At 40.7% G+C, this 23,886-nt stretch overlaps 1 protein-coding gene across 15 annotated transcripts in view; it reads left to right on the top strand.

Annotated features, from left to right (window-relative positions):
* The first annotated feature begins 139 nt into the window (after window positions 1-139).
* The window catches only part of LOC125763906 (phosphatidylinositol 4-phosphate 5-kinase type-1 gamma), a 44,070-nt gene continuing 20,323 nt past the window's right edge, over window positions 140-23,886 (top strand). For 2 of the 15 annotated variants that reach the window (XM_049427626.1, XM_049427625.1), the window contains exons 1-3: window positions 393-2,764; window positions 2,860-2,906; window positions 23,459-23,818. In XM_049427626.1, the coding sequence (XP_049283583.1) occupies window positions 2,647-2,764; window positions 2,860-2,906; window positions 23,459-23,818 (525 nt within the window). In that variant the 5' untranslated portion in view covers window positions 393-2,646. Of the gene's footprint in view, window positions 336-387; window positions 2,765-2,859; window positions 2,907-14,415; window positions 15,370-23,458; window positions 23,819-23,886 lie in introns of those variants that run through there. The other 13 variants (XM_049427613.1, XM_049427611.1, XM_049427617.1 and 10 more) reach the window with 13 other exon arrangements.

The following is a 23,886-nucleotide window of genomic DNA, read 5'->3' as shown; positions in this document are numbered from 1 at the left end:
GGTTTACTCAACAAAGAATTGGGATTTCAAGTGGAAAAATAATTAAGCGTATGTATTTGCTTTCCTTTTGGGTTGAATTTCATGAAAAATGTGTTTTTGAAACTGAATTATTTGCTGTTTGGCTGTCAAAGTGTTCTACCGAGCCAAGCTGTCATTTATCTACCAACCTTGGCCGCAACTGTCTGTCAAAGTTGTGCGGCCACCTTTCCACCATACACTTTGTTCCAGCGTACAGAAATTCGATAGAAAATTTCAATCCGCTGGGAAGGAGACTTTTTTCGGACGGGGTCCTATTTTCACAATGTTCGCCCAGCATCGCCAGAGTAGTATTTAGGGTGTGTTTTTCGCATGTGATAACGCCGTGTGAACGCAAACGTGAAGGTGCTACGGTCCGGGTAGAAAAATCTGACACGACAACCCTACCCCGTGGAATTGATTCCGGGAATTAAGTGCAGTTTTGTGCGAGACGGGGCTGGGTCGTCATCGTCGTCGTCGTGATCGGATTTTTCATTCCGCGAGACACAGCGTAGACCAAGAGCGGTGTGTAATTTGGTGCCTGATTTGGAACCTGATCCATATTTCGGTCGTGTTGCAGGTGGAAGGAAATGGGCAGAAATTTCGTACAGTACATCCGAGTGCGTCCACAATGTCAACTGTGAAGGGTGCTGGTGCCCCAGCATAACATCGTTAGTGATTGTGAGCAAATGAAAACCATTCCACCACCACCCAGTTTGGTGATGACAAATCGGAAAATTGCAGTCACAACGAGCCAAATTCGTCACTTATAGGCGGTCGGTCGCGTTCCATAGATAGTAGTACGACCTGTGTTGCTACCAGCGATCCGTCCGTGATTCATTCAAAACTGTGCGTATATCATCTCGCGTACGTGCGTGTTTGTGTGTGCGTGTGCGTTCGCAATAGGATAGCATGGAAGGAAAAAGCATCGTAGAGCAGTGAATGGGGCCAACATAATTTGCAACTTGCCATTGGTTTCGTCACTCACTGACTTCTGGGCACATAGACCAGGGCTGCAACGTACAAAGGAACGTCTGCTGCCCCGCTGGCTGACCAACAACTGTACGAAAAGAAGGACAAACTTCGCTTATAAAATCGCAGAACCCATTGATTATGAACCACTGTGGGAAGAAGTATGCTTTTGCAATTGGCACGGGAATGGCTAAGGTGTGTCCGGTACACCAAGCTGACCATGTACTGCGGGAGCGGTAGTACACTTGTCGCCCGTTTCATGTAACAGGCACACACACACACAAACGCGCGAGGGTGGACGGTTTAGGTGGAAAATATCGAGCGGAAAACTTATTGATTTCCCTTGCGTTTCTTTCGAAGGGAAGAGAAAGGGAACACTAGCTGCCGGCTAGCGAGTTGGACCTTGCGTTGGCCACCTTTGCTATGCTCCTAACTAATTCGCATAAGAAACCAACAAGGTACAGAGGGAGCGTTGCAAACGTAATGTAAAAAAAAACACCCCACGGTTGGTGAAGTTTTCGCTTTTCCGCCACAGGCGTATGTGGAAGGTGGAAGAAAGCGTTTGTGGGCCAGAGCAAGCCTGTGATAACACGGCCCCGGGGCCGGTCCAGCGGCACTGTTTGGGAACGAGGAAAAGCGATCTACTGAAGCGTGTAGGAAAATCCTTCGTCGGGTCGATGCAAAACTCGGAGAGAGGTAGCCAGCAGAAAGTTACATTTGCTTACAATATTCCTTCGTACACGGTGAGGGTTTTCCGGAGGGTTGAAATACAGCCGTGAAAATTTGTTTTACAACACGTGTAGCTGTATGTGTGTGTGTGTGTATATATGTGCATGGTTAGGGAAATCAATTCACATTTTCTCACAGGTAGAGTGTCGTCCAATACAGTCGCTTTTCCAACGACAATTCCCTTGTCAAGGGAAGAATCACCTGCCATTGAATTGAAAGTGACGTTTCCGATGGTGATCTTAACGAATAGAGGGGGAAAAAACGATGGAAAATTCCTTTTGCCTGATGTTTGACCTTGTTTAATTTCCTTACAAGTTTTAAAACGTATAAATAATATACCTATTTCATAATTGTTGTGATTATTTTCTGCTTTTTGCAGAGTGATACAATTGTATAGTGTAGCGTGTTTCTTTCGTTTACAAAAAGGGGCACAATACATCAGTCGGGTCTTAGCAATAGCAGAATTAGGCGTCCTCGAAGTGTATTTAATTTTCATACCGTAAATCAACAAAAGTTATAAAGTGTGCAAGTGTTAAAAGTTTAAAACGAAACGAATGAAAAGCGTACAGCTCACGGTATATTCGTATCCACGCAATTCGATGTAGTGCTGTAGTTAAATGAATGTAACCTGGCAACAAGAAATCATCAAGTATTCTACGTGCGGAATGTAAATTTAGCAAATCTACAGTGCATTTCATGATTTCACTTCGACTGGAGCATAATTTCTCCATAATCAAGTGTGTGTGTGTTTGCGAGTGTTATCACCGTCTTGAAGTAAAGGGAAGCTCTCGCTTCCGGTTTTGGTTTGACGGTGAACAGGTGTGTATTTATATATAAAAAAAGCAACGTAGCTATACGAAACCATACACACACCCACAATATTAAGAATATTTTCGTGTGCGAATAAGTGTTGTGTAGTAAGCAAGGGCGATGGCTTCCGGAGATACGGCCGCCATCGATACGATCGACGTCGAGTCGGCCCTATCTACGAAAAACTCCGAATTTACCACCAGCAGCAAGGACCAGCAACTGGAACTAGACGAATATGGTAAGTGTAATAGAGATTTATGTTACACGGAACTTATTATAAAAAAAACAAACATTAATCTAAATGTCACCACCCTTTGCTTCTGTTTGTTTTAGGAAAATTCATCAAAGATACACCGGGAAAATTCATCATGGCAGACGGGGTAGGTTTTGAGTGATTTAATATGTAATATGAAATAAGCATATTAGTATCCAGACGAAGGGAATACAAATTTCTAATCATATTTGCACAACCGTCGAATCCTAAATGGTGCCAGAGCAGGACACCATCATCTTACCCCATTTTCAACACCTTCATCTGTATGCAAAATTTATGTTTGCTGTTTGCGTGCGTTCAATATATTCATGCCACGCTCGTGAAGGCGACCATACCTGCTTGATCACGGGGCAGCTGAACGTGAACTGGCCGTTTGTGTGCGGTATTAAAATTGTTGTAAGCGAATATGAAGCCATGTACTACTGCGACTGTGAACCTTACATTGGGGTTTCCCTTTTGTTCCTGCTGACGGGTTAAATAAACGTCCAGGAAGGACGCTCGCACTAACCGAAACGTGTGGAAGAACATGTATTGATTGACCCATATTTCGTACACCTTCCGCACATCACTTTCGTTTTCTTAATGCCAGAGGAAACAAACGCCCCTACCCCCCCGGGGTGGAGGGGACGTACTGTGGGAATATATAAAATCACTGGACATAAGATTTCGATTTCGTTTCTCCGTTGACCACGAACCAGTTACGTCGTGTGTGCGAACTTTACAGATGGAGGGAGGCAAGCTTGTTGTTTATGGTTTTTTTGGTATGGTTCTGCGGATGATGTTGTACGCTGGATGCATAATTTAGTGCTACTAAATATTTGTAAAGCAATTTGCTACACGACCAGAGGCGAGAAGAGTAAGAAGGTTAATGGTTCTGGTGTCCTTTTGGCACAAGGATATTGGATTGCAAAAATTCAACTGCAAAACCCATTCAGAAGTTCATGCCAACCCGTCCCTGTCCTTGCGCGAACTGACGTGTAGGAAGATAAAATTAAACTTGCTCCAGATGAAATATTCGATTACCGTAGGACGTACGAGGGTAATCTTCTTGTAGTTTAAGGTTGCATTTAAATAACTATAAAATGGACTATTTCATTTTAACTACTTTTTTGTGAATTTCATTCGGATGTGTTCTTCTTTCACGTGCGTGAGGTATTTTGTAAAACCGGCTCTACAGCTCATTATAAATCGATAAACCGATGTACCAACTCATCTTAATGAGATGAAGGTCCCAATACGAACAGAATCAATCATAGTTTACCTTAAATATGCACATATCATTAGTATACAGATAATTTTCGGCAAGCAATTTTAGACAAGTTGTTGAATTGTCCTTTACTATATGGGACACCCGTTGCAAAGGTCACCGAATAGTACAAGGCAGCATGTCGCCGGAGACGTAGCGTTTGGTTTAATTTTGTAATTGTATTTTGCTATAATTAAACAGATTGGAATTGGTTTTAGCATTCCCTGCGGAGGAGGGTAGTTTATCAACATCCTTTCAGACTTGCCGACTACCGTTGAGGACGTTGACCTTTCAGCAGCTTCTTTGTGTTTTTGCCAAACTGAACAGAATTAGAATTGTTGGAATATATTAGAACAGGGCAAAAGTGTCTTACCGGTGGGAATTAACTTTTCACTTTAGAGAATAGTGCCAAGTTTGATAAGTTTTGCTTACGCAAAATTTCACACAAGGTCATGTTACGGGAAAGCACAAAGCGCGATGACCCTGTTTTCCACTGGAGCCACTCCCTGTGCCATTAAGCCTCCCTTAGTAGTGCCTTAAAGGTTGGCTGATTCGACAAAAATGCTAACGAATGAGGGATAATGCCTCCAAACGGTATATATCCCTCCGTTGAGGCAACCAGGCCTATAGCACACGGAATCGAGCCTCCCTTGTATATAGGGGGGCGGGGGGGGTCACTCTTTACGTTACATTTCCCACGTGTCGCGTGTGTGGGTCATGTCACGGCAACGAAACACGCGCACTTACTATCGCTTTCGTATCAACCGAAAGGCCCCGAAACGAGCGACCCGCTACCGGTTAGCGAAATTTTCCGAATAACGCGCTTTAGGTCCGTTTCGAACTTTTGAATAAACGCCTCGGACACGTTTGGTGGGAATGTAGGCATGGTAGGAGGTGCGTTTCGCCTTACACCTATTTATGGAATGCTTTGCGGCCAGTTAGTGTGAACAATACGTGGGAGCATAGCGGACAGATCAATGCTACCAGTTGCTCATGGCCCAGTTGGCCGCTTGGTTTTGCGCCAACAGCAAAGTTTAGAATAGCTGTTACAAACAAAACCAGCATCTAATAGAATAAACCGATGGTACAAATGGTATGCAATTGATATCGGGATAGCAACAGTGTTTATGAAGAATCTATTAGCGTTTTTGTCTCACAAATGATTGTATCTCGTCCAAGGTTCTCATAATGCTTCATGCGGCAAGAAGCAGTTTAAAGCACAACAAAGGTTAATCATTCTGTTATCTAAACATACCAACCGACCGGTCACCGGCCACGAATAAAGTCAATGAATTCGTTAGTGACGTTGGACTCCATTCGTCTATTAAACCGCTGGCTGACCTTCGATCAAGATAGGAGGCTGGAAGTTTGTAGCAACTTCAGCTGTCTTCAGAGAACCTGCAACGTACTTGTTCTTGGATTGTTCACATAACTAAGACCGTTTGTTTTCGTCACAATTCTACAAAGAACAGCAGCATATAGTATAAACAAGATTTGAGGGCATGATTTTTTTTTCAACTTGTAACTCAATTCCCAAAACGCAGCCGCATTTAAGATCTCTCTCAACGTGTGGGAACGTTCGGTGCAATGTGTTTATTTCACTTAGCCACTGTTTTGTACACCGATTGGGTAGGGAAAATGTGTGGAAATATCGAAACAATAGAGTTTTCCTTAGCGCTGGTGTGAGAACCACAATCAAAACTGATATGAACGAAACAAATACGCAAACCAAAAAAAAATCTTAAGGGCTCATGAAATTATCATAATCATGTTAAAGCACTTCAAAACAAATAGCTCTTGATATGCAAGACACTTTTCCTGGTTGCGTTATTGTGAATGCGCCATCGAGTGCGTTCCCCTCCCATCGCCCGTGTCTCAACGTTAATTGGAGAAGAATGACACCCTTTAGAAAGATTGTGTACCATCAAAACAGTTTGCCGCTTGAATGAGATAAATGGAATGATTTGATCGCTTAATAGTCACGATTTCATCACCTCTAATTGATCTCACGCAGGGGAGGGTATGTCGTAATCTTGAAGAGGCTGATATTCGAATCTTAATTGCACGGACAAGTTCTATTGATTTTGTTCGTCTTTTTTTCCGCTGACGTACACATCCCGGTATACTTGGAGAGTTACAAATCTGGTTTATATGGAGGTGAGATTGCACGATTCGGACGAGAATTATCGGTCCGGTTCATAAAGTGGTGAATAAATCCCCAATAAAAAAGATCTTCACGAGTACTATACTAGTGATTAGATTTAAATAGCTCTGTAATCTGCATCATTAAAACGATAGGAGTTTATTTAGAGCAATGAAAAATATTTAAAATTTTTCAATATGTTGTTATTTTTATCTTTTTTTTGCCATAATATCTAGTACATTTTAGAAACATCCTAATTTACATGTATTCTGTGTTGTGCTCATCTTCCAGCCTCCAGCACGAATAGCCGGAGCCGTCAAGGGGTCTTGACCGAGCTTTCCGAGCTTCAGAGAAGTGTGCTTCTGTGCTCATTAGTGCAAACAGTTTCTTCTGGCACTCTCGAGCGTAAGGTTAAAATGGGTAGATGCAGCTAAAAAAAATGCAACCTTACGAATGTATTCGTACTAAGTTGCTCCTAATGGTTGTTTTATGTTGGGTCGCTTGTACAGCCGAAGCCATCGGATTACACCACAAATGACGAGGACGACGACGACGACGACGTGTTTGTGGCCCTTAACTAACCAGCACTGTGAAGCGATATTTTTAACCAACCGTACTTTATGGCATACATTATTGCCATTCAAAACAATGCTTTAAAGAAGCCTAAAATCATAAAACAAGTATACTTGTTTTACTATCTTCTCTGCTGCTCAACTTTTATTATTCCTGTTTTGCTAACGGGGAAAATCCATCATTTGCACACAGTCTTCTTTCCACGTGTTTCTTCCTCCTAATAATACATTCGAAGACCCAAAGATTTAACGAGAAAAGGCACCCCATAAAGTGGCTAAATATTTGCCCAGAGCGTTATGGTGTCTGAGGTTCCTTTCCTTTACATATGGAAAAAATAAAATAAAAAAGGAAAATGCGACAAGTGTTGTGTGGCTGTATAAAGCGGTTTTTGTTTGGTGTTTTTTGTTTTCAGTAGATAAAATCAAGATCAGATCCACCTTCATCACCATTCGCTTCCGTGTGTAAGGTGCTGGGGAAGATTTATTGAGAACCTTTCCCATGGCCGTAGGACAATGGTTTAGGGACAATATTTTGTGAAATGAGCACTAAAGCGATGAAGTATGGCGGAGTAAATATGGAACCAGATGAAAGGTGATTAAATTATTCAGAAAAGGGTTGAGATATTTTCCTTTTTGAGGGAATGATAAGTTGAGCCATTATCAAACTGTTGGATGTACATTTTTTTTTAAATTCAAGGTTGCAAACCGTTTTTGATTTGGTTTTGTTTTGCAATTATAAAACACATCGCTTTTAAGGTTTTTATTAAATTGAATGTTCCCTCTTCTAATTGCTCTTTTATAAACGAATCAGCTCTGGAGTGGTGTAAATTCCACCAAAATATGTTTAGCTTCTTGGGGGGGTGGAAAATTTCGAACAAAAACGCCTCTTTCTCTCACGCGTCATTGCATCGAAACTCGCCGCGCGCGTAAAAATGTGTGCGTGCACTTGGATTACTAAAATTGGCCAGTTATAAAAAAAATAAGAGCAACTCGAAATTGTGCACATAAACCACGATAAAACCAGATAGCGGTCCGCGATAATGATGCGGCAGGTCCAAAAAAGTGTTTGTCGAATTGTGTGTGTGTCTGTGGGGTTCGTCGTGTACGAGATGGTTTTCGGTGGTAATAAAAGTTTAAGGGTGTAGATATTTCCTCGTTTTTTTCTCGCTTTAAAGTTTCATGACTTTTCGTCTCCATCGGCTCCTCAGCTTACGTGTGTCCGAAGAAGGTGAACAGTCTTCAAATGCAAGGACAACAGAGAGTTGATGTTCGTGCGCTATTCGCCACCATTGAAGACACCAGTAATAAAAGGCGAAACATATTCGCACAAAAATGATAAGCAAAAACCCCGGCACCACTAACCGATTAGCCGTCACATGACATAATCGTTGGGGTTTGTTTTCGTTTCTCGGCCCTGAGAATGGAATGATTAAAGTGGTTGGGTCTATAGTGGTGATGGTTGTGTTTTAGAATTCGCTACACATTCTGAGACTCGGGAGAAGTGTTGCACAACTAGCGATCTATTTCCTTCTTTCATACTGTCCACTTCTGTCGTAACGACGGCTACTCGTACGCACACATTCCACGTGGATCGTGTCTGAGGCGAGCTTTGATAAAGCATGGAGCATACGTATTGTCTCCAGAAGTAATGACATGAACTCGTTTGCCCCAATCTGACAAAAAAACCTAGACGAGGATGGTACTATCGAAGTGTGGTCACAACGAGTACATCCGTTTACTTGTGTTTGTGTGATCTTGCAAATCATAACTCACCCTCCGGGAGGGGTAGTTTTTGTATGTGTGATTTAGCAAATGTACGCCCACGATAATGGACAGCTGTAGTGTGATAACGTAGCGATGGAATGTTGCTCGTAAACGGCCCGTTCTACGAGGAGTTGTTTGTGTCAATTTCCTTGGGAATAGTGGAGATGACGCATTAGACATCCTATCAAAGAGAAACATACTATATTTAACGCATCAAACTAAGGAAAAGCAGTCCTATAACAAGTATTTCATAAATGATTTATAGGTATTTAAAAGCATAATATATAAATTCTTATTATTTATTATTTATTGTAATAAAACGGGTGAATCTTTTTTCTTTGTTATGAAAAACCTTGAAATAAGAGGGCTTTACCAGCTTTTTATTTGTTTCATTAAAATTTTATTTTGAAAATGTTCAAATATTGTTTAGAATTGTGCAAACCAATTAAGAGTGAGTGAGTGAGTTCAATACTGCATGTGAATTTGTGGTTCCAGCACAGTATAAAGAGTTATAAGGAGTTTTCTTCTCACTCTTGCTCACTCACTCACTCTCTTACGAGGAATAGCGACTCACTTTTTTGCGTTTAAAATCACTCTATAGAAGTGACTAAGTATGTTGTTACTCTATTTGGATTCTAAATCACTCAATACGAATGACAGCGTAACAAAATACTTGCTCTTTTTGAGTGATTTGAAACGCAAAAGAGTGATTCGCTAGTCGGCTCAAGAGAGTGAGTGAGAGATTAATTTAGAGTATTATTTTATATGAATCTCAAAAGAGTGAATAAATGATTCAAATCCCTATAACCACCAATTCACTCTGTTGTACGTCTCGGAAAAGAGTGATTATTCTCATCTCAAATATTGATGCACAATTTCTTCTTATTTGGCTTATCGATTTGATCAGGGGATTTGGTTTTTTATATGGTCCAACGACTCGCTGTTTGTGATTTGAATTATCCATCATCAAATAATGGAATTTTGAGTCATTGTCTAAGACGATGAACTAGTGTTGGGTGAATCTGATTCAGAGTCATAAATCTGAACGAATCTTTAAACTGAATTCTGAAGATTCATGAATCCTCCTCGGTCAGATATTTTGAAATTAGTCCAATCCTGGTCAGCCCTTTTAATTTAAGTTTGTTGGCGAATCCTTGAGGATTCATGAATCTTTGAGGATTCATTTGAATTTATGAGAATTAATTAATATTTTCGGAGTTGGCTAATGATTTGCATTATTTTACCCTGAAGATTCATATGTATGACACTTTTCAAAAAATTCAACTAGCATAACACCATGCAGTGACTGTATTACAGTATACTATTGAGTGCCGTTGGATGTACTACATGCTATAGATTATTTTATTCGAAGATGCTACCGCAAACATAACCTTTCTATGTTTGGGGTTTTCAAGTCACTGTGCCAATTGCTCAAAAGGGGTTATCAAGCGTAATAGGCAACCTAATGATTCTATTCTAAACATTGCCTTTTAAGAGAGATATGGTGAAGTTCATTCAAAAATCGACTAGAAATTCAGTACGCGATTTTCCTGTTTCTTCTCACCCTTGTCCCTTTCTTTATCAAAATTCGCCTCAATGACCCATTGCGATAGAATGAGCATGAGCAAGAAATGTATAGATGCGCGTTCTGCTTGTAAAGGGTTGTTATGTAGAAGCTTATTATCACTGCCCCACTAGTTCTCGTATCACTGGTCAAAGTGTGTTGTTGGTGCAAAAACGACGCGCACTGTTGTTTCCTTGGCACTGGATTTGATTCACAGACGTCATATTGAACGCCAGAGGACGGATGAGCGCTTATCATCGTGGCATCGTTTCGAGACGTTTCCCTCCCGAACGGCGATCTCAGCTAGCGGTCAGATATGGTTACGATATTTTCCCTCCGTCATGCATGATTCGGTTTGATCTGGTTACCGTAGAAGGCGCAACACTCCGTGGGACAGTCCGGTAAAGATCACAGACCCGGCGCACGCAACCGCGGCTGGACATTTAGCCGACCTGGGAAAGACGATACCCGGGGTGGCTTACAATTGGCATTCACTCGGTCCAAACGATCACGTAAGAATGAAATCATTCCCAATTTTTTTTATTGCCTTATGGTGAATGTAAAAATAGCAAAACCATTCAAAAGTGGTTGCATTGCGTGAGTATTGTACTATTTTGCATTAATAAGAACAAAATCTATTACTCTTAATAGCGAAAAAGCTTCACCCAATTAAAACACACTGCCAATCTCCCCCGTACGCTCACGGGTCAGTGGGTATTTCGCGTTCATTTCAGCACTACCACACCCGATTATGGGCCTTATTTGGCGAACGTTGCGCTTTCCACTGGCGTGCGTCGGACAGAATCTTCTTCGCGCACCAGTAGAATTTATACTAAAGTCGAAAAAAAAATCATCACTATGACCGCACAGGTTACCTCCGGCCATTCAGAATGTGAGGTGAGGTGGGTGTTAAGAAAACGAGGTGGGTCGGCAAAGTTTGTAACGGTAGCTTGCCGGCAATGGTTGTTCCGGATAGCTGCTGTCAGTCAGACACTGGTTCCATTCTATGGTTCCGTTTCGAAACGGTTCGTTTCTTGTGCGTTTCTTCCAATTTCCGCCTCTCAAGCTGCGGTGTTTCCGAGGCTGAAGCCGTGAGCTGCGGTTGTTAAGGTGGATTTTGCTTTGTTGCTGCGGTGGTTACCACAACCCAGAGTCAATGGCTGCGTGTTGTGCTTCCGATGCCGTAGCGCCAAACTGCCTGAAGCAACGTAGATACAGAATAAATGTACAGACGATAAACCGTCAAAAAGATACGTCCGGTTCAATCGCCTTCTCGCATGAGAGTGCCTCTTGAAACAGTTCTAACATTTAGCTAACAAAATTAAACCCATGCATGTGGAGGCACTTTGTAATAGAATTATTTTTATTTGTGCATATTTTTCGTTTTATGTCTAAACGTTTTAGTTAACGCAGCAATTGGTATGCTTTTGCCGAACTCGATGTGCTTTTGATGTTCTGCACCGGCACTTGTTGACGTTGGGATGTTAACGCTAGGTTTAACGGTTGATGATTCGAGGTGGAAACTCTTTCGTTCTCAAAGGATGAAACATATCATCTTGAAAACTCGATCCAAACCAAATGTTTCTTTGAAGATTCGCTTGGTTGTGCTTTAAAACAGTACACGAGAATTATTTCTTTTAGCTAAATCAATTTATTGGAACAATAAATAACAACTGGTTTGAATATTTAAATTACTTTAATTAGAATTAAAATCGGGAAATTGTTCCCAAGTATGGTGATACAGTTCTCCCTAGCTCCATGGTCCAGATGAACAAATAATTAATGTCATCCGTCAAATCTGCCACAAACCAGATTGATAAATGTGTCATGCTACAGCAATAACCACAAATTCCACATTCATGTGTGTATGATTTAAAGAGTAAAAAGAAAGCGAAGAATTTCCCCACGCTTGAATTATTTGTGGCTTTTCTTTTTTTTCATATTTATTACACCCAAAAAAACAAATTTGATTTCGTTCAAAAACAATTTAAATTATTGTGAAAGGAATTCACAACATCAATGAAATTAAATGTTATTAACCATTCACTTGATGAATATTTGTAACGTGTAGAACATAGTCAATTCTATACAAGAGTTGGTCTTTGGCAAGTTGAGGCCCAAATTAACTGGAACGTAATGTTACTGCCATTTCACAGATGAGCTTTGATCCACAACCTTCGTTGTAAAAAAAACGGTTCGCCCAGGCACGTTACCAAGGAATCGCCCTAAAACATGGTTTGCTTGCATACAACTTCCTAATTCTTGTCCATAATTAATGCACATTAAAAGCAGTTCATTTTGAATGAAGGATTTATCTCATTATATTTGAAGTTGATCCCAAAAACCTGATGCCAATTCCTTTTTTATCCAAAATTGTTCATCAAATTCAGGGATGAATGTTCCCTCTGGAACTCCATTCAATCTGAGAAATTGTGTACATGGGTAATATTATTATTAAAGTGTTATTTAAAAAAGTGTGTATTAGTTATTTAATTTTGCAAAACATATTTTACCAATAAAAATGTTTTAAAATTCTTAAACTCAATATTTAATTTTATTATGAATTGAAATATTGTATAGAGCAAAGTTCTACATCTTACATGGCATAGCGCAAATCCTTTTTATCCACAATCGACAAATACCTAGTGCTCATTTTAAAAAAAAAACCATTCATTACTATTCCCGTATAATGAGGCACAAGTTTAATGTTGTTTACTGCAGTGCATCATATCATTTTTTTATAACTTTTTTACCCATATCTTCCGTATCTTAACGATTCTCGACGGCATGCCACAACACAAATTTATTGTTTTTCTCTCCTCATGGGCTGCGTATCGGACTAAAAATTCTATTCAAACAAACCACCCATCCCACCCGGGTCAGGGTTCCTTGTCACTTGATGTTGAGCTTCTACTCGCAATGAACGCAAAACCGTATACCGCATTTAGGATCGGCGCCAGCAGAGCAAAGATTTTGTTCCGGTACCCGTGACATTCATCGATCCGCAACCAAATCCGGTCGGCAGCATCACTGGCAGGACGATGATGATGATGATGATACTGCCGTTTCAGAGCATTTGTCCGGAAAAGTCATTATTTCGGTCACCATCCATTGCTGACAGTGGTTGATATTTAGAATGCTTTGTAAAGCTGTTTCTGCTAGTTTAGTCTCAAAACGCACACAGCATCACAGAACTAGGGACCGAATGGCCGGATGTACTTTGCGAGAAAAAAAGGGCAGCAAAATGAACTGTCACTGCGTTTGTGTTCCGGTACGATGAAGGACGAGATATGACGTTGATCGCAGGCTGCAAATCGAATGGATTCTGTCATACAAACGGACAGCAAATTGCTTAAAACCCAAAGAAATAGGCAAGATATTTGAATTTCTGATTACTTTTTTAAACATTGAATGTAAATTTAATTTTCCTTTAAAAGTTGTAGACGATACAAATTGTGGTGAAATATATTATATGAAATTCCCCGTCTAATTGCAATACTTTAATTTTGTTTGATGTATTCTTCATATAACTCCATCTGTAAGTGTAGAAAACAGCATACAAGAGACAAACAATTTGCGTGATTCATTGGCAATAAAACGTTGATCAGATTTTGTCATGTTTTTCCAAGTTCCAACCTAAAGTTGACGGAGCAGAAAAGGCACAATTCATCAACAATCTCATCACACCTGTGTGTTAACCAAACGCATCATCAAACAGTGATGACTCATGGAATGAGTGATGAAAGCTCTCCGTTCCGACCACTTTTCCTGTCATATTTCGCATTCCAACTGAGCCTTACTCTGTCGACGATCTTTTATAACTTGGATTCTTGGACATGGTACTAAAATTGTGTAACTATTTACAATCCAAACACTTCGCCCGTTTGCTATTGGAACTGTTAAAAAAGGAAATTTTCCTGTCCTCACGTCGTTGTACTCTTCGCGGCCGGAGACCTCTGGACGTGTATGCATACGTGATAGATTTATTTTTAATTCTTTGTCCACAAATGCGGCTTCGTGTTTTAAGCGCGCAAGGACGAAAATGAAATTTCCATCCGAAGGACATCGGTCGCCACCCTTCGAAACAATCTGTCCAGCCAATGGGTCGTCCTTCTGGCCTGGTGGCCGGCTTTGTTCTGGGGTTTGTAAAAAAGAAGGAAACTGATTTCCATTTTTAAAACAACGGCCGATTGTTCGATCGAATGGGGAATGCCCCACTGCCTGGTGGCAATATTCCAACTGGACGTCGTTTTTTTTTTATTACTTGAAACTGACTAATAATAGCAGCGGAGCAGTTGGTTTTTAGATTGAACAAACCGGGTGCAGATATTGGGGTAGTAATTTCCAGTACACATAAGGGAATTTTTTCCATTAAGCATGATCTAATAAGAGGGTAGAAGACGAAATTTTTTTACCAATTCTCGACCAGTGCAATAATTTTTTGGTAGCAATAATAGCATCATGTGGTCAACCACAAATGAGTTCCAGTTATTTTGCTGTGCTGAAGCACCGAAGCGAAAAGAACTTTTGCTGTCCTTTTTGGTGAGATATGAAATTGCCCATCCGTCGCATGCCCCGTTTGCCGAGGATGGGTGTGTTTGTGCATGAATTGTCACCATAATTGACATCATAATTAGCACCACCTGGTACAACTGTCGCTTCCCGACGATAAGATGTAGCGTGTTTGGGTGTGTTAGCAGCACGAGGGAGCCACTTAGACACCTTACTGGCACAGTCATACTCCACCTACATTAGCGACGTGCAGTTTATGAAAGTTGGCCAAAAGCAGAACTGCCGAATCACAGTGTTGCGTGGCCGGCAGAACAACGCGCGACACGACGTCACGAGCTGCCTTATCAGGGTGGCCAACAACGCGCGAGATATAATGTCCGTAGATTTGTGATGGAGTATCGGCTCATACTGCGCACCCATATCATAAAGCGTGAACAGATGGGAATTGGGTTCTCGTGCTACTTGTTGATTTGTGGCGGTAGTGGTACCATGCTGTTTGAGTGTCCATGTTTGAACAAGGCCAATAATGCACGATAAAAATATGACCTCACATTTTGGAGCTAGATACGATTCAGTCAGCCACTAACGCGGTGATCGTTGGTTGTCGGTAACTTGACACTTGGGCAGTGTAGACACTCGCTCCAAGAAGTCGCAGATTTAATAGTGAATAGTATATGCCAATGGCAAATATTGCTCAATAGTGACAGGTGCAGTAATTAAAAGAACAAAATGCATTTAGCAGGAGAGATGATGTTGGCGCTTGACTTTGTGAGTATTCCACGTGTGTATTTTTGCGTACTGATAAAATACTGTTTGTACTGCAATCATGCAAGCATAACTCCACTGTTTGATGTTTGGAATCTGTGTCCCCTTGGCTAACGAGTGCAGATGTCTTGATGTCCGATGTGGACATTTGCAAACCACACATCTCACTCCACACATCTATCAGTTCTCTAATCTTCAAATGCGCACCCGCAAGTTTTTATTGCAAAAAATAGCAACCACTCACAGACGCACGCCGTGAGAGAGGGTCACGATTATTGCACAAACGTTTGTCCATTTAAAGCATCTACGATGGTGGAGGGGTTGGATGGCAGTTACGTCAAGCGGGGCGCTGTCATACTACCGGCAAGCTCAGCAAAGTAGTAAAGGCGCAACAAACGGATCGGTGCCATACCTTGGCATGGTTTATGCATACCGTCGGCCCCAACTCTCCGTACGGTTAAAACAACACCGTACAGCGCGCACACAAACTGCTTGTCTGTCACTCGTCTCCAAGGCAGTCATCATCACCTCCATGGCCATGCTCCGTGTGTTGTGTTGGCTTTTCGCTGAAACGTACAGTGTTCCCGGTCGGGCTTGGTATGTTTGTCGAAGGTGTCCAATATGGGGATACAATGTGGTACGAAAGTGTTGTTTACTTTTAGAAAAGAAAAGTTTTATAGCTTCCAAGGTTAATGTGATGTACATTCTATATTACTGTCAAAAGTTGTAATGGTCCGTTCTATTATCTACTGGAGAGAAAAAATCTATATTTTGGATACTGATTCCCTTTCGACAAAGGATCTTTTATTTTTTTTTTAATATTTTAATTTTAGTACAACTTGAGAATTATTCTCCATTTACGAGAATTAGGTTGTAGATCTAATAGCTCAGGATATTATTGGATAACTGAAGTGACTTTGAAACAAGATAATAATGATCAGCAAACATACATTCCACACTGTACTTACTGAGTGTCCTCACCCGGTAGCTGTACATTAGATGTGCACACTGTTCAATCACCCAATCGAGGCGACTCGACGAATAACTCAAAGATTTTGCCAACAAAAGCGTTTCGCGCCGTGAAGCGAGTGTCTTCACTCTGTTCCACGGATCTTGCGTTGTAGATGCACCCAATGTGCATTTTTTTCTTGCATACTGACAAAACACCAAATGGCAGAACTGCATTTACCGCCCATACATTCCAAATTGCTCAATACATGCTGCCAGATGTCTGTGGAGGAGTTGATTGAATGTCATCAGCTATAGCTTCAAAGTCATCCTCCACAAAACCACATTGCTGGGTGGATTTGTCTGTTATCACACATTTTTTGACATCTGCTGAGTTGTCGTCTATCAAAGTACGTTATACCCAGATAAGAGCATGACACTTTTCCCAACTACATGCTCGTCGGCGATTAGCCACAAAGTTACGCGTCAAAACAGTTGGTCTATTAAATACAGCGCCCTGTACTCAATCAGATTTGTCTAATCGTAAACAAACGAGTACTTCAGCGAGACAAGAGCAATCTTTTTTTTTCCTACTCCCATGGGTACATGGCACAACCGGGGCGTGCGATTATTCATGAATAATTGATAAATTAATCATCACGGAAATCAGTGCCTTCCGCGCTCGCTGATCTCGCATCAGAAGACGATTGGATCTGTTTGTACACCTTCAATCGATGCATCAGCGAGATGCAATCAACCGGTGGTCGAAGATAAATAACTCATTTGCTCGTGCAGTTCTCCGTGTGTTCTGTCTTGTTTGGGATAGCGTGCGACTCCCCGCGTATCGGTATGCAGGGAAGCTTATTTGCAATGTGAAAAATACTCGCTGTACGTTGATAAAGATTTAATGAATTCTGGTTTCACAAACGTGTGTGTGTGTGTGCTGGCAGCAGTAGGGATGAAATTCCAATGATGCAAGACTGTCTGGAATTCAACGCATCGAGCACAAGTCTGAGCAGTTTTTATGCGAGTTAGAAAGAATGTAGATTTCAACAAGTATTAACTGATTTTAAATAAAATTTTCAAATTACCATTTCACTCAATGCAATATGTAAGAGTTGATGTCATAGAGGTGGTGTAACAGATTGTTGACGTCAGCTTTGCATAATTGAAAATTACTCCCCGTGATGTGTTGCTCTTCAATTTTCATCATATTTATTATTGCTATTCTAGTCGTCACTTTCAACCGCTCGCTCTGCTCCATAATTGGGTTGTACAAATAATAAACTCTTACTAGTTTAATAATCATAACTTTACACTACGTAACGATCGTTACCGTATCAGCGTCCAGCAGCAGCTGACGATTGGTGATGAGCAGCTCGAGTCTCACACCCGTGCCTAGTTGGCAACAACATCCTCATCACTTCGCACGTCTCGCTATATTTGCCGTATTTTTGTGATCCAAAAATATTTATCATCAACATCGTTTTATGGACATAATCGCATTTGTGAAGGTTGGGTTGGGGTACAACCTAAAACCATTGGTTGTAAAATGTTTATCCAAATAGAAGCAGTGAGTGTGCAGGTTTTTTTTTGCTTGCTTGCTTGCTCGTTACACACTCCGTTTCAGTCCCTTTTGGCAGTTTCCAATTGCATGCACAATTTTATTTACCATTTTATTCATCATTCTACCAGAGACGAACACACATACGTAGCCGAACGTTTATGGAATCTCTGTGTGCATGATCGGATACTGTTTTCGGTTCCCCCCCCCCCCCCCCCCCCCCCCCCCTTTCTACATTTTTATCGGTGGCGCTCCAAAACTCAAACCGGCCGGACGTCTTTATTTTATGCGGTTTGTTTTCTTCCTCCTTTTTCTTTTTGCGGATAGGAAAAATCGTGACCGGAATCGATGTGAGCCCAGTACCATTCCTTTTGAATGCGAGGTTTTCAAATCAGTTTTTGAGTGAGAAATAGTAGAAAGACGGACACATACGGTCAAGAAGTCAGCATAGTTCTCCATTGCTGCATTAAGGAGTTAACATCCCGACGTCTTGTCGCGCTATGTGCCACATCGTCTAACAAACGGGTTCTGGTTAAGTGCTGCTTTTTTTGCTGACAAAAAACAATGTTTAGTAGTAAACTGTGAAGACTCTGAGTGCGTTGTTCGAGCAAGGGGCTGCACGTCTAAATGATTCAAGTAACCTAGAAGATAGAGTGGTGGCATGAAAGGCAAGATGTGACATTGCTTATTACGCAAGGCTAAAGCACAAACGTGACACGCGCGTGTGTCTTCGTTGAAGTGATATTTTTATGAATGCTTTAAGTCGAAAAAAAGAAGCCAGGAAAGGTGATAAACTTTTCCAAGTATGGGCATAAAAGATCATTTACCTGCCTTCATGGTTGTAATTGTTAATGTCTTAAACTATTTGCTGGGTGCATCGCTTATTAGGCATGATCAGCGCATTGTTTAACGTGCAGCAATTTTTACGGGATATGATCAAACTTTCATGTGAGGTGATTGTGAGTGGCCGTCATGGTTCAACGGTTTTTACTAACCACAGCAAACGTGACCATGGTTTTATATACGCCTTTTCTAATAAATAAAGTTAAACATTTTTCAGTAGGTAAACACACATAATGTCGATATTGGCATCGTCTGGCAATAGAATTTTTACTGGACAATGTTGGTCAACCTATTGGTGTTCATTAAATTCAAGGATTAAAAGGATTAAAATCCTTTAGCAATAATTTTGTCTAAAAAAAAAAGAATTGCTAGCACTTACGCCTGAAAGTATGCAATCAATATATTTTTGGGTCCTTAAAACATCAAAAGAGTGTTGTAAAAAAGTATATTGCATATTGGCAGTCGTTCATACCCAAGACGTATAACTAAGATGATTATGAAGAAGTACATAAGTCTTGAATACTAACCATCGTAACATTTAAAGCGTTCTGAGTTCCAACAATCTATTTATTTCTTGTCAGAAAACTACACACAAACGTCCATGATTGTTATCAGCAATACCCTAACCTAACTTGTCGCTGTCGTTTGAAGATGATATGATGCTGTACCGGGTTATTTATACAAATCAACAAACCCCGAATATTTGCCTAACGTGCATCGAACTTTTATCGTCAAATCTTGCCCTTTTATAAACGAACCATTCACATCGAAACGAAGGGAAGATTAGACGGGTTGTTGTTGATTGCCCGGCATTGAAGAATGTTTACAGGCGGATTGATTTTTGCCTGCACACCTGACGATTCTCAGTTTCTTTTCTTTTGGCTCTGTAGTTGTAGGGAGACCGTTTTTTCTTCACGAAAACTGCGTGGGAAATTATGTGGATTCAATCTTGGAACATACAGATGCTTGTGAAGCTTGTGATGTATACTGCGCGAATGTAGGCAAAGCAAGGTTTTATTTTTATATGTAATCAGAAAAAATAACCTCGTCAATACTACCTTTTCATGTTCCTGCAAATACCGTTTGGAGCTAAAAATACATTAAATATATACGCCTACTACGCTAGAAACCACCGTAAGAGCAAAGTAAAGACAATAATGATGAATTCGTTGAAGCGTGCCAGAAATTAACCTAAATGAAATTTCAATTTAATCTTCCCAAGGGCACACACGACGTACCCGACGACAGTAATGCTTGGTGCAATATTTCATCATCAACAAAAGTTACGAATCTCGTAACCCAACCTGCATTGAGCATTTGCCTCATTGTAAACCACTTGTTGGTGTATGCTATTTTGGACGGCAAGAAGGAAGCGCATGGCGCATGGTTAGGTGATGGTGAATTTCATTTATGCTTGCTGCTAGTCGATGGTCATGCAATATTTATTTAGGTCTGGAGTGTTGTTGCTGTTTTTTTTTTGTTCGTTCGAGCAACTTCACACCAGACACCTTTCGGGGCGGGGTTTTTTTTTTTTGGAGAAGCAAATCTGTTTGCATGCAAAACCTTCTCCCACGAAGGCAAACGAACGGACACGGTCCGATGAATGGGGATAAAGCTTTCCGGTCTCGTACTGCTCTGCGGTCCTGTTGATTCCATTTCCGAATCCGCTGTGGAAGAGGATTGTGTTGAATCGATTATGATGCTCTGGCCGGTTTTCATTTGCTCACAACCACGCACGTTCCGGGACGGACGTACGGTTAGTGTTCCGTTCCAGCGTTATGGGCTTATTGTTGTGCTGACCACTAACGTGCATCAACGTTGGAAATTGACATAAAATCGTTTACTTTGCTTACGCGATGTTCGGATAAAACTCGACAGGACACGATGGTGGGCTGTTAGCCAACTATTATTATGCCACTGTCACTGTGCATTGAACGTGTTGTATCAACTGATTTTCAAACAGCACCCCGGGAAGCATCACTTTTGGCAGGATCCGGTCGATACACGGTACACGTACTATCGATAAAATAATCGCAGCTCAGTACGAGCAGTAGTCATAAAATCGAGATTTTACTATGTTTTTTTTGGGGGGATTTTGATTCGATTTGGTGCAGTTTATTTGGTTCATAGTCGGAAATCCGTTCTGACAAATTATGGTTTGGTTGTCTCTCTCTCTCTCTCTCTCTCTCTCTCTCTCTCTCTCTCTCTCTCTCTCTCTCTCTTTTCATAGCATAACGACCTTAAAGGTCTTGGTCGGTCATTTCTGGCTTACTAGACTTGTTTGTATCCGGATAGTTGCCGGATAGTCAGTCCTTGCTACGGGGAACGGTCCGGATGGGATTTGAACCCGGTCCTGTCGTGTGGAGCCGGTATCGTTTATCACATACACCGCCCCGGGTTTGGTACTCTATCAGTTTAATTCTGGATGATATTTGACTAAAATAATGTGATACAAGAAATATAAACAATTTAAATAACAATAGTAAATATTGTATAATACTAATATAATTATTATCTACGCGGTAAAATATTCGATCTTGCTAAATAACGTTATCGTACATGTTCAAAAAACAAACAAAAAACATAAATTATGCTTATCGAAACATCAAACAGTACTGCAACAAACGACGAAAAATTGCATCCTCGTGCCTTTAACATACATTGTAGGCGAGTCGCGTGCACGTGTGCACACCGGCTGTTTCCTTTGCATTATTCATCAGCGGCTTTGATGTTTAAATTTGCCACACTGCAGTCGTGTGTGGAAAGAAACGCACACTCCCGTACTTAGCATGCGATAACTGAGCGCAGATAGGAAGGTAGCTTCCAGTTTTCTTAAATAGCATCACAAACCTGCAAAGAATGGGGCCCCCCGATGCAAAAGTCAGTTGCTATGTAACGCAGCTAGAGTTGCAGCATAAATTGCCTATTCATAAAGCACAATTGTTTGTCGGCCATCTCACCCCAGCAACACCCGTGTTCCCTCCTTTTCTTCGTGGTGTATCCATGTTTCGGCCGTGGTCTTACTCCCGATCGAGCTCAATTAACGTAATCTGCATTTCGATAAAGTGAATTGAAGCCAACTTATCAGTACGCTGGTAACGTTGTCGTTATCGTCATTGCCGTGATGGGTGAGGGAATGTTACATACACACAAAAAAACGGACAAACTGATGTAGAAAAATAACTTAATGAATCTAAATTCCAATCACACAAAAAGCGTCAATTAAAAGATAGCGTAACACTTGCGAACTTCACGTGCACGTTGTATCATGCTATGTTTGGGTGAAAAGATGCTTCAAATGCTATAAATATTCGTTTATCTTTTACTAAAGTAGCATCAATCAAACCAATCAATGTACCTTATAGACATAAAGATATATTTAAATTTCTACAGTCGGCTGATAATACACATTGATGTCAGCAATCTGCCAATGGAGCATTGTTCTTGAGAGCATCTTGTCAAATTAAATTTAATTCTACATAAGCGTTAGCTTTCGTTTTCATTTGCAAATTGGAATGAAAATGTTTGCCTGAAACGATTGCTCGTTGTTAGAGTGTTAGTCCCCAAGATTCCCATCCCACGGCGAATAGAAAGGGACGTACCAAATAATTGTATTACTACAGCTACAATTGCTTACCATCTTCAGAGCCATCATTAAGCGCGACTGTCGCCAGGTCGCTCTCGCTATGCAGGAATAGGTATTAGTTTGTGTAACAGCAAGATTCGCTTACGATAAAACGGTAATCCTGTACAGTTTTTCCCACTTGTGTCGTCACTTCCGTAAGGAAGTGTAGAGCATTTGGCTGGGAAAAACGTGTGAACGCAGAGGAACAGTTAAATGGTCGAGATTCGTTGTCCCGTTTACACCATTTGGCTTCAAATTCATTTAAACCATTTTGTTTTCTTTTGCCTTCTCCTCGAGCGGTGCGATTGTAAGACGCTCGTTATACATACATGGTAGAATGTTTTGCGTGTCCCTCAAGGATATTTTGCAAAGCACCAGATGTCGCCATATTTTGTTAGCAAACGACGGAACATGTTATGAATAGACTCGCTAGGTACAGCGTGGAATAGGCTCCCATATATTAAACTTTCCATATAACCCATTTTTAATGCATTTTCTGTTTTCTGACCAATTTAATTTAGGTGTTTTTGTATGATGAACAAATCTGAATTATTTATTTAATTTTTTTATTGAACTAGTTTTAGACAATTTTTACGTCTTTTAAGCAGAGAAGTATTCAAAAATTATTTTAAAACATTTTTTTTTGTTAAAAATAAAAAGAGGTTATGGGAAATGATAAATTTAACAAGAACTTCTGCTAAGTTTCGCTTAGCGATAGTAATAAAATCAAATTTCGGATTGTATTACGCTTCCGAGGAGGCGCCTAGTAGTTCATCTGTATGACAAGTAGATTTGCAAACTTACTTAAATTATATCTTATACAACTGTACACATGCTGTACAGCTATGCGAATGTTTAAGTTGTGTTATAATATAAAATAGAATATAAAACAATAAACAGAATATAAAATATTAATGATAATAGCAAAACTAACACCGCGGCTTCCACAGTGCGGTGCGGTTTCTAACGATTTTGAGATTTATTTTATATTTAACATAAAAACCTTATAAAAAAGTTTTCATTTCAAATTTTTTAAAAAAGAAGTACATAATATATTTGAATTTAAAATTATGTTTTATTAATGTATATATCATTATGCTTTAATTCCACAGATGTCGGGCGAACAGTCACTGGCTCCGCGGCCCCACCGGCCAAAGTCGGACAAGGAGCGCAAAATCGGCCATCGGAGAGTTGGCGAGGGTGGTGAAATTACGTACAAGAAAATCCAAACCACCACAATTATGGGCTCGATTCAGCTCGGCATCCAGCATACGGTTGGCAGCCTCGCATCGAAACCACGGCGTGATCTGCTGATGATGGACTTCTGGGAGCTGGAAACGATATCCTTTCCACCGGAAGGCTCCAGCATGACACCCGCGCACCACTACAGCGAGTTTAAGTTTAAAATCTACGCTCCGATTGCGTTTCGGTACTTTCGCGACCTGTTCGGCATTCAGCCGGACGATTTTATGGTGAGTTTTTCGTGCGCCAGTTGGATCGGTTCCAAAGAACGCTGTACTAATATGGTTTCTTCTTTCGT

The sequence above is a fragment of the Anopheles funestus genome, chromosome 2RL (assembly GCF_943734845.2).
Source record: "Anopheles funestus chromosome 2RL, idAnoFuneDA-416_04, whole genome shotgun sequence".
Lineage (NCBI taxonomy): Eukaryota > Metazoa > Arthropoda > Insecta > Diptera > Culicidae > Anopheles > Anopheles funestus.
Note: the sequence above shows the minus strand (reverse complement) of the source record. Positions and strands in the feature narration are given on the sequence as shown.